The sequence below is a fragment of the Arachis stenosperma genome, chromosome 3, assembly GCF_014773155.1.
Source record: "Arachis stenosperma cultivar V10309 chromosome 3, arast.V10309.gnm1.PFL2, whole genome shotgun sequence".
Taxonomy (NCBI): domain Eukaryota; kingdom Viridiplantae; phylum Streptophyta; class Magnoliopsida; order Fabales; family Fabaceae; genus Arachis; species Arachis stenosperma.
In genome coordinates this window covers 139,490,931-139,504,054 of record NC_080379.1, presented here as the reverse complement: position 1 = coordinate 139,504,054, position 13,124 = coordinate 139,490,931, and the positions used below count along the sequence as shown (strand labels likewise).

General features: G+C 35.8%; 1 protein-coding gene across 1 annotated transcript; it reads right to left on the bottom strand.

Annotated features, from left to right (window-relative positions):
- Positions 1–602: 602 nt before the first annotated feature.
- LOC130970461 (probable protein S-acyltransferase 5) lies at positions 603–2,878 on the bottom strand. Its single transcript, XM_057896554.1, has 5 exons — positions 2,629–2,878; positions 2,352–2,534; positions 1,998–2,270; positions 1,664–1,897; positions 603–1,575 (listed from the first exon to the last, which is right to left on the bottom strand). Exons 1-5 carry the CDS (start codon positions 2,740–2,742, stop codon positions 1,138–1,140), a joined length of 1,242 nt encoding a protein of 413 aa, XP_057752537.1. The 5' UTR covers positions 2,743–2,878; the 3' UTR covers positions 603–1,137.
- Between the last annotated feature and the right edge of the window lie 10,246 nt (positions 2,879–13,124).

The following is a 13,124-nucleotide window of genomic DNA, read 5'->3' as shown; positions in this document are numbered from 1 at the left end:
CAATAAAAAATACATTCAATTCATAAAGAAGAATAAATTAAACAATAACAACAAGACATTGAAGAAAAAAGAAGAAGAAGAAGACATCGAAGAAGGAAGAAGAAAAAAGAAAGAATGAACGTAAAAAGAAGAAGAATGGTGGTAGCGACAACAGCGACGATGACAGTGATGGTAGTGGCGACAATAACGATGTTGGAGGAGGAGGAAGAGGAAGAGGAGCGTGACTAAAGTTTAAATTTTAATAATTTGGTTAATTTGGTTGATAAAAATACTTGGACACCTAACATTTTTTATTAGTTTTTGCCAAATCGAAGCTTGGTGTGTACATATTTAATTTGCCAAAATATTTTATATAAAAATATTAGGAATTCAATATTTTCATTTGAAAAAATAAAAAATTAAATAATATTAACTTAAATGTAAGGCAAATTTACAAAAAGTACTCCAAGATAGTTATAATTTATTATTTTTAGTTAACAATTTATTAGTAATATTTAAAAATATTGACTAAAAATATGATATTAAACTGCTTGGCTAAAAATGTTAGATTACTAACTAAAAGTACTAACTAATATAACTTAAAATTATTGGCCCTTAATCTCTTCTTAAAAAAATATTAATCACCTAATATTTCTCATTTGTTACATGAATATTACAATTACCTACTAATGCTATACCAAAGGAATTAAATAAAAATCACATTTTTTTTGAATTCTCAGATATGATTTAATAATTTGAAACTTGAATATAAGCATGCACGGGTTCAACACTAGTTAGGCAGATAATGGCTTTAATTAAACACCTCCTCTGACCATAAAAACAACACACATGTAATGACTTAGAAAATACACTTGCATTTTTTCATAACAATCAAAAGGTATATGTACACTACAGATGCCAATGATCACTACAAATTCGGTTTTTCTTGCTTCTGCTGTTGTACACAAACTCTTCTTTCATAGGAATTAGAGGAGATCACCTCAAATGAAGTCCACAAAACACTAGTACGATCAGTAAAGCACTAACTTTTAACACTAACCACGTTAATCCTTTCGTTCTTTCTTCCCCCGTCCCCAATTATTCTTTTGATCTTTAGTTTACATCTCTGAAATTGACTTGAGATTTTGACAGTATGCACTATGCTTGAGTTGAGTTCCCACTACTACAGCTATTTGCAGTCACAACTTCAGGAGTTATTTCCCACTTTCTGCTAGTTCTTTCCCACAGAGACTGCCTAAAAAATGAAGCTTCTTGTCCCTCCCCACTTTCCCTGTGAATGCTCATGCTTTCATTCTGGGACACATTACGCAATTCACCATCCCTGCGATGTTCCACATTCCTCTCTTCCACCACGTTCTCTGTGGTTTTCTTCAGCATAGGGCTTAGGGACTGACCACCCACTACTCTTTGCTGTGACTCTGATAGTGGAAGATCCTTTGGAACCTTAGCCCTGAAGTTATGCTTGGATGGAGGAATGCTAGTGCAGAATACTTGTTTGAAATTCTCAACTATCCCTCTGTCATATGGGTTTACCAGTTGTTGATCATACCGGTATTTAAAATTTTCATAAGTAGACTGCACGTAAAACAAAAGGAATGATTATCATTAAATACATTGGAAAATGCAGTAAATGAGGATTGATGACAAATTCAAAGGGTCAAACCTGGTTTGTGCTGATGAGATAGGTGTGGAAAACAGTGAGGCCTCCAACAAACCAGACCCAAATGAAAGTGTAGATTATTAGTGCAATAGAGGCCGGGGTTCTGATCATTGCTTTCCAAATTGTTTTTTCCTCAGAGTCCATGATCTTCTTAATGTAGACCCAGCAAAAGACATGCACATATAAGCAAAGAAGTGTTGAAGAGAGTACAAATATGTAGAAGAACCTGTAATTCCGCTGCAGCATGCGAGAAACAAAGCAAACAGAGTTGATTTAGGAACATTATCTATAATATTTTAAAAATAACAATAATAATTGATAAGGGCATTACTATTACCAATCCAATACACTGGCCCAGCCAGGGACAGTGATGATCAAATCGTTCCACACAATTGTCGCATACAGAGCAATGAGAACAGCGGAGGGGTCTATAGAGCTGGCAAGTATCGCAATATTTGACTTTGACAGGTACACCGTTGACTAAAACAATCTTTGACCGCCGTGGGCGGGTGGAAGCAGCATCATCATCAGACTCTGGTGGAGGAGGATAAGCGCTGCGAGGTACTATACCTGGATCTCTTCCTGAGGTTAGTACAAGGGTAATCAGAACCTGGGAATTCAATACAATAATTTAACACTTAAAAGAGTAGTGCGAATCAAAGACAGTTCGTAGATGGATCGAGAAACTTACAAAGAAAGTGTGAACGACAACAACGACGATAATTGACCATCCGGCGTGATGGGGAAAATCATGAGTGAGTTTTCTGGCAACGAAGGCACAGAATAAAGCAACAGGAGCAATCACGAGAAACACCGATATAAATATGGATTTCACGTCTGGTCCAAATATAAGCCTACCTCGAAGAAAAAACACCTGAACAAGAAACCCAACTCATTCGTTATTTCAATCGCAATTTATAATAGGGAGAGTCAAAATCCCTAACTAATGTTTCAGTTGACTTGCTTACATTATTGCCTTGCCAGGCGCGGTAAGTTCTGACGAATGATGGTGCAGCAGGGGATCCCGTGCCGGAGGAGGTGGCCGGAGGCGGAGGTGGCGGCGGCTGCATCATCGCATTCATTGGTGGTTTCCTGTGCTTAGAGGATGGGAACGAGAAGATGGAAATGGCAATGAAGAAGAACAGAGCCACGCCAAAATTGTATTGCTCCGGTCAACGCCTCTGTACGAGAGGCGGCCACCGCCGGTTTATAAATTGTTTACTTCCTTTGACTTTTCTTTCTTTATCAACCGAGATTTTTTTTTTTTTTTGGGGGTCGTTATCAACCGAATATTTTAGAGTACTGATTTTAATTACACCTTTTCTGTTGTATTTTTTGGACTGCTAAATCATTTATGTATTTGGTCAAAAATAACAATTATTTTTGTTTAAGGATTTTGGACTTGCTCCTTCATTCCTGCTTTTACCTTTTTGGACTGAGACTTGCGAACTTCATGAATTTGATCATTGTAAAAAACCTGGGCTTTTCTTTTTGTCATTTTTGTCATACAACACACTCACATACAAATCGCACACATACACTTGTCTAGCATTCGAACCTGGTGTGTGGCTTTATTTGAGGCAAACATCTTTCCCACTAGATCACATGCCTCTGCCACAAACCTGGGCTTAATATATAGAATGGATCCTCTTTCCCCGTCGTCCATTATATATATGGCCCAACTTTAATAAATAAAAATATAAACAGGATGGTTATGTTAACCCAAAAATACACAAGATCCTTGTGATAAACAAAACAAAAAGCCCGCAAGACTTGGTTCATGACTGAGACCAATAGTAAATGAGAATATTTAATATTGTGTGCTAGTAAGTACTGTAATGTTTTAATACTTAGGATTAGAAGCTGTGGAATGTAACTGGACAAAACAAAAATCTTAATATTATGATAATATTATGAATTATGATATTAGACTAATAAATTTAAGTATCTGACTAACAAATGGTTTTAATATATTCTTAGACTACTCTTAAATATTCATTATTATATATCTCCCTTCTTGCTATTGATTCCAAATATAATCCACACTATTCAATATAGGTGTAAAATAAACTTTCCATGGTGCAATAGATTTTTTTTTTGGTAGTTATCTTCTAGTGTGTTTTTCATACATTATTTCTAGGGGTGTTCAAATCTAAACCGATCCAAATTAAACTGCTCATCCAATTTAATCTAAACCGAAAATCGATTAAAACCGCACTAATTCGGATTTGATTGGATTCTATTTTTTACAAACCATTGGATCGGATCGGATTTCGGATCTACTTTTTATAATCGATCCAATTCAATCCAAACCGCACAATATGTTATAATATTATTATTTTATTATTATATTTACAATTATACTTATAACATGTTCAATTTTTTATAGATTTTTATATTATTCATGTATTATTATTATTTAATAAATATTTTATGTTCAAAATATTATTTATTTATTTATTTTAACCAACTTATAATTTTATTTCTATTGTTATATTATTATTGACTTTTTAAAATATTATTGAGACTTGTTATGTCATTGTTGATTATTTAAAATTTGATGTTGAGACTTGTTATATGTATTTAATTTTTTTAATTTATAAACTACAAATCCAATCCAATCCAAACCGCTTAAAATTGGATCAGATCAGATAAATTTTTTTTAAAAAAAACATCCAATCCAAACCGCATTGCAAGTAAAATTAGTATTCGAATCGAATGAGTTTTTTATTCAAAACCGATCCAAACCGCACTCAAACACCCATAATCATTTCAAGTGTTCAAATTTGTCATTTTCATAATTATTAGACTCGTATACTTTACGTTCTTCATTTTTGGTTGTTGATGAGTAGCATCATTGCAGAAAAATATTATACAATAAATTAAATAGTTAAATTCAAAAAAAAAAGAGTTACATATGCAAATAATAGCCTTCCTAATGTGACCTTTTTCCTATTCATGATATAGAAGTGTCATTTAAGTTTGGTGATGTTGAATTGATTGTATGAAATTGTGAATTGGTATGAGTGATTGTGATACATACGGATACAATTACAAGTCGGCTGTATGAGTAACTGAATACATTGTATGATTGATTGAAGGTGAAGAGCATTAGCAAGTGGGGAAGTAACAATGTATGTGGAGTAAGATTGGAGTTATTTAATTTGGTGTCTCCAATAATGTTACTCCAAAGTCTAGTATTGCATACTTACACAGTATTTGGGATCATTATCAGGCAGATTGTTACTACCTCTGATTGATTGTGATGGCGACTGTTCCATTGAGCTTATAGCTTAGCTTAGCTTAGCTAGCAAACACTTTACTTTATGATGAATATGAAGATCAACTATCAAGCATAGCATGCCATATGGCTGAGGGATCAGTCCACGTTGGCAGCAGGAGACAGCACCAAGTGGCAGCACATGCGTGGCCCACGTGGCTTGCAATGATTTGAATCAGATCGAGTAGTCGGGGATGAGCGCTTCATTAATAATGAGGAAGCCAAAGGAAGCATTGGTAAGCTGAGGCATTCATTATAATTCCATGAATTTCGAATGTTGATAATGACACAGATCAAATATATAAGAGCTTCATCGGAACCGTGTCTGGTGGCTGGGTCCATCCCTACCTCCCATCATTGTGGAATCACACACATACAAGCTATATCATCATAACTAATTATCCAAATTTAAGAAAGTACATATAGAGCATCAGTTAATTAACATGAAAATATATAATTAACCTATGGTTTTTCATTATGACGAACAATATGTTAATTAAACGTATATATTAGTAATCATCACTAGCGAACTCATAGTTATGTGCTGATTTAGACCCTTCGTGCTTTGTGTTTAGGATGTACATGATAGTGAGATATATAGTCCCTGAGATCCTTGACGCAATCTCAACAGAAGACAAATCTCAGTAGTAAAAAATAATCAAATCTACACGGAAAATGACGCGCCTAGCTTCATGAAAAAATTATCAACTATGTTAGTCGTATATTAAAATAAATCATTAAAATTAATTATTAAAATAAAATATATATTAAAATATAAAATATATATTAAAAATAAAATAAATTATATATATAATATATAGGGACTAATTTTAGTATATAAATAATATTTTTATAGTTCATATCAAAATAAATAATGCTAAGTAATTAATTTTTTCTACTAATATCAACTAATTTTTTAAAAATTATTTTACTTATCTTAAATTTTAAATCTTTAATTATAGAAATTTAATTTTAAATAATAAATTATAAATCTAAACATTAAAATTAATTAATATTAAATAACTAAAAATTGGCTTCTACGTAGAGTTTTTCTTTGGGAATTCATGTGATTTGATCAGGCATCCAATTTTTATTATTTATATGCACCGTAACCAATTTTCTTACTGCTCTTTCTTGAAGGCCCCTTGTTTTCTTTTCAGAAAATAATGTATAAGATTGATGAATGACTTCTTATGTTATAAATGCTTGGTGTTAATTTGTCCGCATACGTGGACAGATAACACAGAATAATTCAGCAATATAATACACTACTAAGCATTCCGATTCATGAGAACGTGAAATGAAGGGTCGCATTCTCGCAAAGCATAGGAGAAAATAGCAGCCCAAGTGGTATGTAGCATTCGTCAATAATATTGGTTTAGAAACTCATCATGCATGCCCCAACTCTTTCAGTAATTTCCACCTGATCCAGGTGTGCTACCACCCCCTTCATATATCAGCCACACAAAAAAGAAAAAGGAAAGAACAATATTCTACATACCAACATCGTCTCAAAGTATATAGAAACAAAAATGCTAAAAAATCATCGGAATTAATTATTTTTTTCATTATTTTTAGTTATTAATTCAATTTTTTTTAATTTTATAATTTAACAACATATTTTAATTCATAATTTTAAAAATTAATAATAAAAAATAATAAATTCTAATATTCATCTATTCTAACATTCCTCATATACAAATCCAATATGATTTAACAATAAAAAAAATATATAAGAGCTTAAATGTTAAAACATGATGTTAGACTAAAAATTAAAAAGTAATAAAATGAATAATTATACAAGCAATACAAACATTTATGTTAAAAGAAAGCACTTTGCATTTATTTTTTTTTCGAATGTATGTATATAAAAAAACAATTAATCAATCAAATGCTTAGTGGTCCAAATTTGACAACAAACCAGCTATGCAATTTGATCCATATGTATTATTAATACCGATGAATTTAAATTATAAATAGCTAATTTGGTTAGGTAATGTTCCACTCAGAAAATAATTAGGACCCTACTGCTCGTTTTACTTTTCCTTTTTGGTGTTCTTTTAGTTCCATGTTATCCATAAAATGGAGTGCTTTAATTTGGCATCAAGCATCAACATATTAATTTCTGTACAAATAATTATAGCGTATGCAAGCACTAAATAATACAAACAATGACAACCCCCAAAATCTGCATCACCCAAAATATACATTTTGACGTCTCGTTATTGTTCTCTATAGTATTTTAGTACCTCTTCTGGCAGCCAAAAGAAGCAAATCCATGTTGAACACATTAACTTATAGTGATTTATTGATTAGAGAGCGACCTCCCTTGGCATTGTGGTTGTAACTATCATTTTAATTTGAACGCTCTATTTCTCTTTGGAAAAGTGATAAAAGCTTTGAACAACAAACTTTGAAATTTCAAACAATTTCTGTATGTTTGAGTTTATTTTGGCGTTGGACACTAAACAAGAGAAAGTGAGAGCGCTAGGGAAAAGGAGGAGGGAAAAGGAAAAAGAAAAAAATAAAATAAAATATAAGTGTAAATGTAAAGAAGTTGTGGGTCTAATACTATTTTTGGGTAGACACACAAATATAGGCGCAAAAAAGTTTTAATAATACAACCAAATTATTGAAGTTGCAGCTTTAATTTAAATTTATTAACATCTCTAGTAAAACTCAACAAAATTAACATCCACGACTTTTATATATATATCATTGTACGAATGGTCAGTTTCTAAAATAAGATGTAATTCAAAAAGATTAATATTTTATAAAAATTAAAGGTTAATTTAATAATATTTATTATTTGATGTCGAATTTTTTAATTTATTTTTTATAATAAATTTTAAATATTTAAATATTTATATAAATTAAATATTCACTATTTAATTTTTTTAACAATTACATAAATTTTTAAGTACAGTAGCAAAACACTAAAATTAAATTGCTGTCAACAACTAGTCACCCAAAAAAAAAATTGCTGTCAACAACTACAATTTTTAGTATAATAAATACTTGATCCAATAGAATGCAGCTTGCTAGTTATCTGAACAACATAAATTATATTAGGAGAGAAATATCACAGGTTTATGAAAATTTATTATTTTTTATTATTTAATTTTTTAATTTAATAATTTAATAATATATTTTATCACATATTTTAAATATTAATAATTAAATAATAACAAAAAAAATAACTTCTAAAGGATTCTGCATTTCTGCTATCATTTCTCTACTATTAATTGTTAGGTCTGGTTATGAGCCTGCCACCAAGCCTTTTAATATATCACAGTTAATATACGAGAAAATATTTTATTTTTAAAAATGAAAAGTAAAATGATCACACGTGCACACACAATACAATAGTGGCAATCACCTGAGCTTTGACCTTACAAAATATCTGAATCCTAAATTAGATATGAAACTTAAATCATTGAAAAAGCGAAATGCAATTAATTCTAATCATGGGGGATTGATTAATTAAACTCACGTATGCGTAATTATTTCCGTGTCAAACAAGATGTTCGTTTGTCGGCTTCCGAACAGGTCGGGTGGACAGAAGATGCAAGATGGATAGGTGAGAATGTCTTAGTCTTGGTCGCACTGATTGTGGGTCTGCCGAGCTGGCGAGCACTTGTACTGGCGAACGGACGAGGGGGGGTGCCACCTGCAAAGACACTCCGACGCTCAAGTCAGCAATGTGCAGGCGGGCAGAATAATGGAGTGAGAGAATGTGACGTACCTCGGGGGAAGAGCCAATCTTCCCCTTATATACATGTCAGTAGTGGGCCCCTTACGTGACAGGCCCATATTCCCAAGGACGCTGTCCTGCAGCACGTGTGTGATCCGTACAGGACGCGTGTCCGGGTCGGTTGTAGAGCGCGTGCCCGGGTCGGGTGTTACATGGGTCGGGTCGGCCCAAAGCTGATTCTGGGCCGGGCCGTAACAGTGCCCCCACGCGCCAATGGTAGTCGTGGGAGCTACCAATGGCGTGTCGTCTCGCATCTCGTCTGGTCGGTCGCTCGTGGGGAGGACGTGCCCCCAAGGCGCGTCTCTTGGTTGCTCAAACAACCGTTTCATCGCCTCGTTTCCTGCGCCGAGCATTGAATGCTCATAATGGGGTGAAAAACCCCGTTTGAAAAGACCATTTTGCCCCCAGGCGTTTCGCGCTCTGGAGGCAGCTTTTAAACGAGCGGTTTTGGTATTTCTTCATTTTATGTACTTTTTCCGCACCCTCTATTCTCCCTTCCCCCTCCTTGCTACAAGGCTTTGCTGTGGTGCCTCCGTTCGGGTTTCTTGCATTTTACCAGATTCAACTCCATCTTCCTCTCATCAATTCAGGTAATTTTTCCTGATCATCCTCCCTTTTGTGCATTACTTCTGCATGCTTGTTATTTGGTTCTTTTGATGTTACTGCGTAGCCTTAGTTGCGAGTAGACGTGTTAGGGGGGAAGTACCATTCTAGGGTAGGCTTTTTCTCGTTCCTTTAGTCTTCTAATCTTGTTTGCCGTTAGTCGGGAAGTCGTGGGGGGTGGTGTTTGTTTTCGGCCTGAGCGACCGATCTCTTAGACTAACTGGATGGTACCCCCATGTAGGTATGGCCCGCACGGTCTCCCGAGCATCCGTTAACCCTGCGGCTTACGACCAGTATGCTTGGGTCGTCTCAGATGTGAGGGATTCACCCAACCAAATGAGCGAAGAGGAGCTCACCGAGTTCCGACAAGCCGGGTATCTGTGTGGCGGGACTGACGAGGAGGCCAATTATGACGCCTTCGTCCCGGCTGCTCACGAGCGGTTGTATGAAATCAACTTCCAACCCCGCCAGGTCGCCGACTGGATTTGGTTCTACAAGGCCATGTTCACTCAAGTCGGAGTTCGCATTCCGTTCTCAGCCTTTCAAATGGCGCTCTTAAACCGAATTTCTGTGTCACCGTCGCAGTTGCATCCGAACAGTTGGGCTTCGATCCGCTGTTTCGAGATGGTTTGTGAATATCTCGACCTGCCGGTGTCCGTAGATGTCTTTCTCTTTTTCTTCACCCTCACAAACCCTACCAAGCAGGGGAAACACAGGAAAGGGTTCATGTCCTTCCGGGCTGCTCAGGGTCGGAAGATTTTCGGCTTGTTCGAAGATTCTTACCATGGGTTTAAGGACAAGTATTTTAAGGTCCATCCGGCCAAAGGTCGCCACCCCTTTTGGTTGTCTCTGGAGGGGGTACGGCTCATCCCGACTTATTGGAGCTTCGGGGCAGGAGCCAATAGTTTTATTAAGGTAGTTTATAAAAACATGTCGGCAGAAGATCAGCAGATTGCCGAGGTGCTAAACGCGGTTTTTGGGAAGAACCCAGTAAATCCCCACCTCCTCATGGGTGATCGGGATTCCGGTCGTAATTATATTTGTGAGAAGCTCTTTACTTTACGCTTTATCTTTTTCCTTTCTTGTTGATATTATGTGACGACTAACCGACCTTACTTGTTTTCCCGCAGTGGATATGTCGGCGTCCGTGACGGGTCTTCCCGACTTGTTTCAAACTTTCCTTGGTGGTGGCGACGATGAGGAGAGTGACGAGCAACCCGCCTCAAAGGGACCTGATGCACCGGAGGACAAAGACGCTCCCGAGCAGAAGGCCGCAACCGATGGGATCGGGACCTCGGCTCAGGGCGCCTCGGTTGAAGGTGGCGAGGCGGCCCGTGTTTCTCCTATCCGTGAGGTTGTCGGGACTGGGGGTTCGATGCCCAATCCGGATGATGAGGAGGAGGTGGTGGAGGTCTCTAGCCTAAAGAGAAAGAGAAAGAAGACATCCACGGCGTCCTCTAGTCCTGAGGGTGTCCTTACCGTCATGGAAAGGAATTTCGATGCCAGCAACTTCATAGATACCCAACTCATTCCTGGCACTGAGGAGTACTTCCACGAGTCTTCCCTTGCCGGGCAGGCGAGGTGGATGTACCGAACCCTTCTGCGGGGCGCCGTGATAGCCCGGAAGGCCGAGTTTGAGCTATCCGGGATGGAGTCTCTCCGTCGGAAGTTGGACTCCGCTGGGAAGGCCAACAATGAATTGAAAAGTGAAGTGGAAACTCTTCGGGAGCGGTTGACTCAAACTTCGGAGAAGTTGGATGCCGCCGAGAAAAAAGCCACCACCGCCGAGCAGAAAGCTACTTCCGCCGAACAAAAGTTATAATAAAATAAAACAACTCAAACATGATCTTTCCACGCATGCCCTCGTATATAATCTGAGACTAACCTGCCACCACAAAATCCAACAGAGGTAATCGTCATCGGATTAATCACAATTCACATTCACACAGATAATAAAACTATAACACATTGTTTGGAATAAGAGATTTTGAAAGGAAAAAAAATGAAAGAATAGAAAATGGGTAGAAAAATCTATTTTTTATTGTTTGGATCACGGAGAAAAATAAATGGAAAATAAAAAAATTATCATGGGTTCATACAAATTTTTTTTTTTAATATTGTAAAGAAAACTGCAAGAGAAAAGTTAAACAATGTTAAAATTTTAAAATTATTCTTTCAGTAACAAAAAGTAAAATTTTTAACCTATATTTTTTAAAAAATTGATGTGTTTTTATTTTCTCCTATTTTTCCGTCATCTTCAACAGAGCAAAATTCTTAACCCACACTCTTTGAAAAAATGATGTAAGTATTTTCTCTTCTCCTATTTTTTCGTCGTCTTCAACAGAGCCACCGCAGGTTTTCACCGTTTTCAACATCACTAGCAGCTTCATTATTATCGTGAGAACTCCACCACGTCTTTATCCGTGTATCCGGCAGACGAAGATGATGTTCTTTAACACGCTCCCTCATAACACGGTTTTCTTCCATTGTGATGCATAATTTTCCAGTCATTGTAGATAACGACTCTTCAAGAACTTTTGATTTCACTTGTTCTTTATTAGCTGTCTTATCCTTAAAATATCCAAGCAATCGACTATCATCATTTATATGCTTTATCTTGCTCTCTACTGTGTCTTGGTATGATCTCATTTCAAACTTCAATTTTGACTTTCCTGAAAATAGTTATGTAAATACCCACAATAGTTAAAAGATACAAATAGCAAAATACAGTATGAATATAATAAATTAAAATTTCAAGTTCATCATAAATTCATTTTAGAACCTTTCTTAGGAAATGAGGTCATTCAAAAATTAAAACTTAATTATTTGAATTCAACAAAGAAGGGACTAAATAACTGTTAATTTGGAGTACTCAATGCAACAATATTTTGAATCAAATACTTTAGCAGTGTGATGTATTTTGTTAAGTTGAATTTATAGACCAGTATTAGATGTCTTTATTGTTATTATGGACTAATATAGAAGAGTATCGTAGTTTAATACGCTTTCACAAACTAGTGGATGGAAGATGTCAATAATCCACAATTTAGATAAATTCCAATGAAATAATTGAGGAAGACGCGTGCGGTGCGAGGACACAGAGAAAGATGTGTGTGGCGCGATGACACATAGGACGCATCGCTTACGTAATCGAAAAACTTGCGTACGAAGAAACATATATATATATATATAAAATAAAAAGAGAGTGCCAAAAGATACAAAATATTCAAGTTATAGGCTCAACTTGCGAAGTCAAGGTTGGCCGGAAAATATTTACATAAATATACATAACCCAAAACAGACAAAACAATAACCTGTTTCTCCACATTGACCTCTAAGAGGGACAAAGTAAACTTAAATATACAGAGGAGAATCTAAGTACAGAAACTAAATGTAAGTTCAAAACACAGAATCCCAAATATAACACTTCGCTTGTAGAATGAACTTCAAACGCTTACCGAGGTGCTACTCGACCTGTATCTGAAAATAACATATATTGTATGGGATGAGAACCGGGGATTCTTAATATGGTTAAGGTGCCCACATATATAATAAATAAGGCCCAGAGAAAGTCAAAGGCAATCCTAGAACGCCGACACTCAGATTATAAAACTTAAAGAATTAAAAATGAAATCCATAAGTAGGGGGTGGTTGTCTAAGGTTCTAAACTTAACTAACTCTATCTAAAACCCCTCAATTCTCTGCCTTTCCTCCAATCTCCCAACTCCGGTGGAACCACAGACAAAGCAAGCACATGTAGAATACAAATACAATAGGTAACAATTTAGCAAGTAAGCAAAATAATCACGTAGGCAAGCCCAATTAAT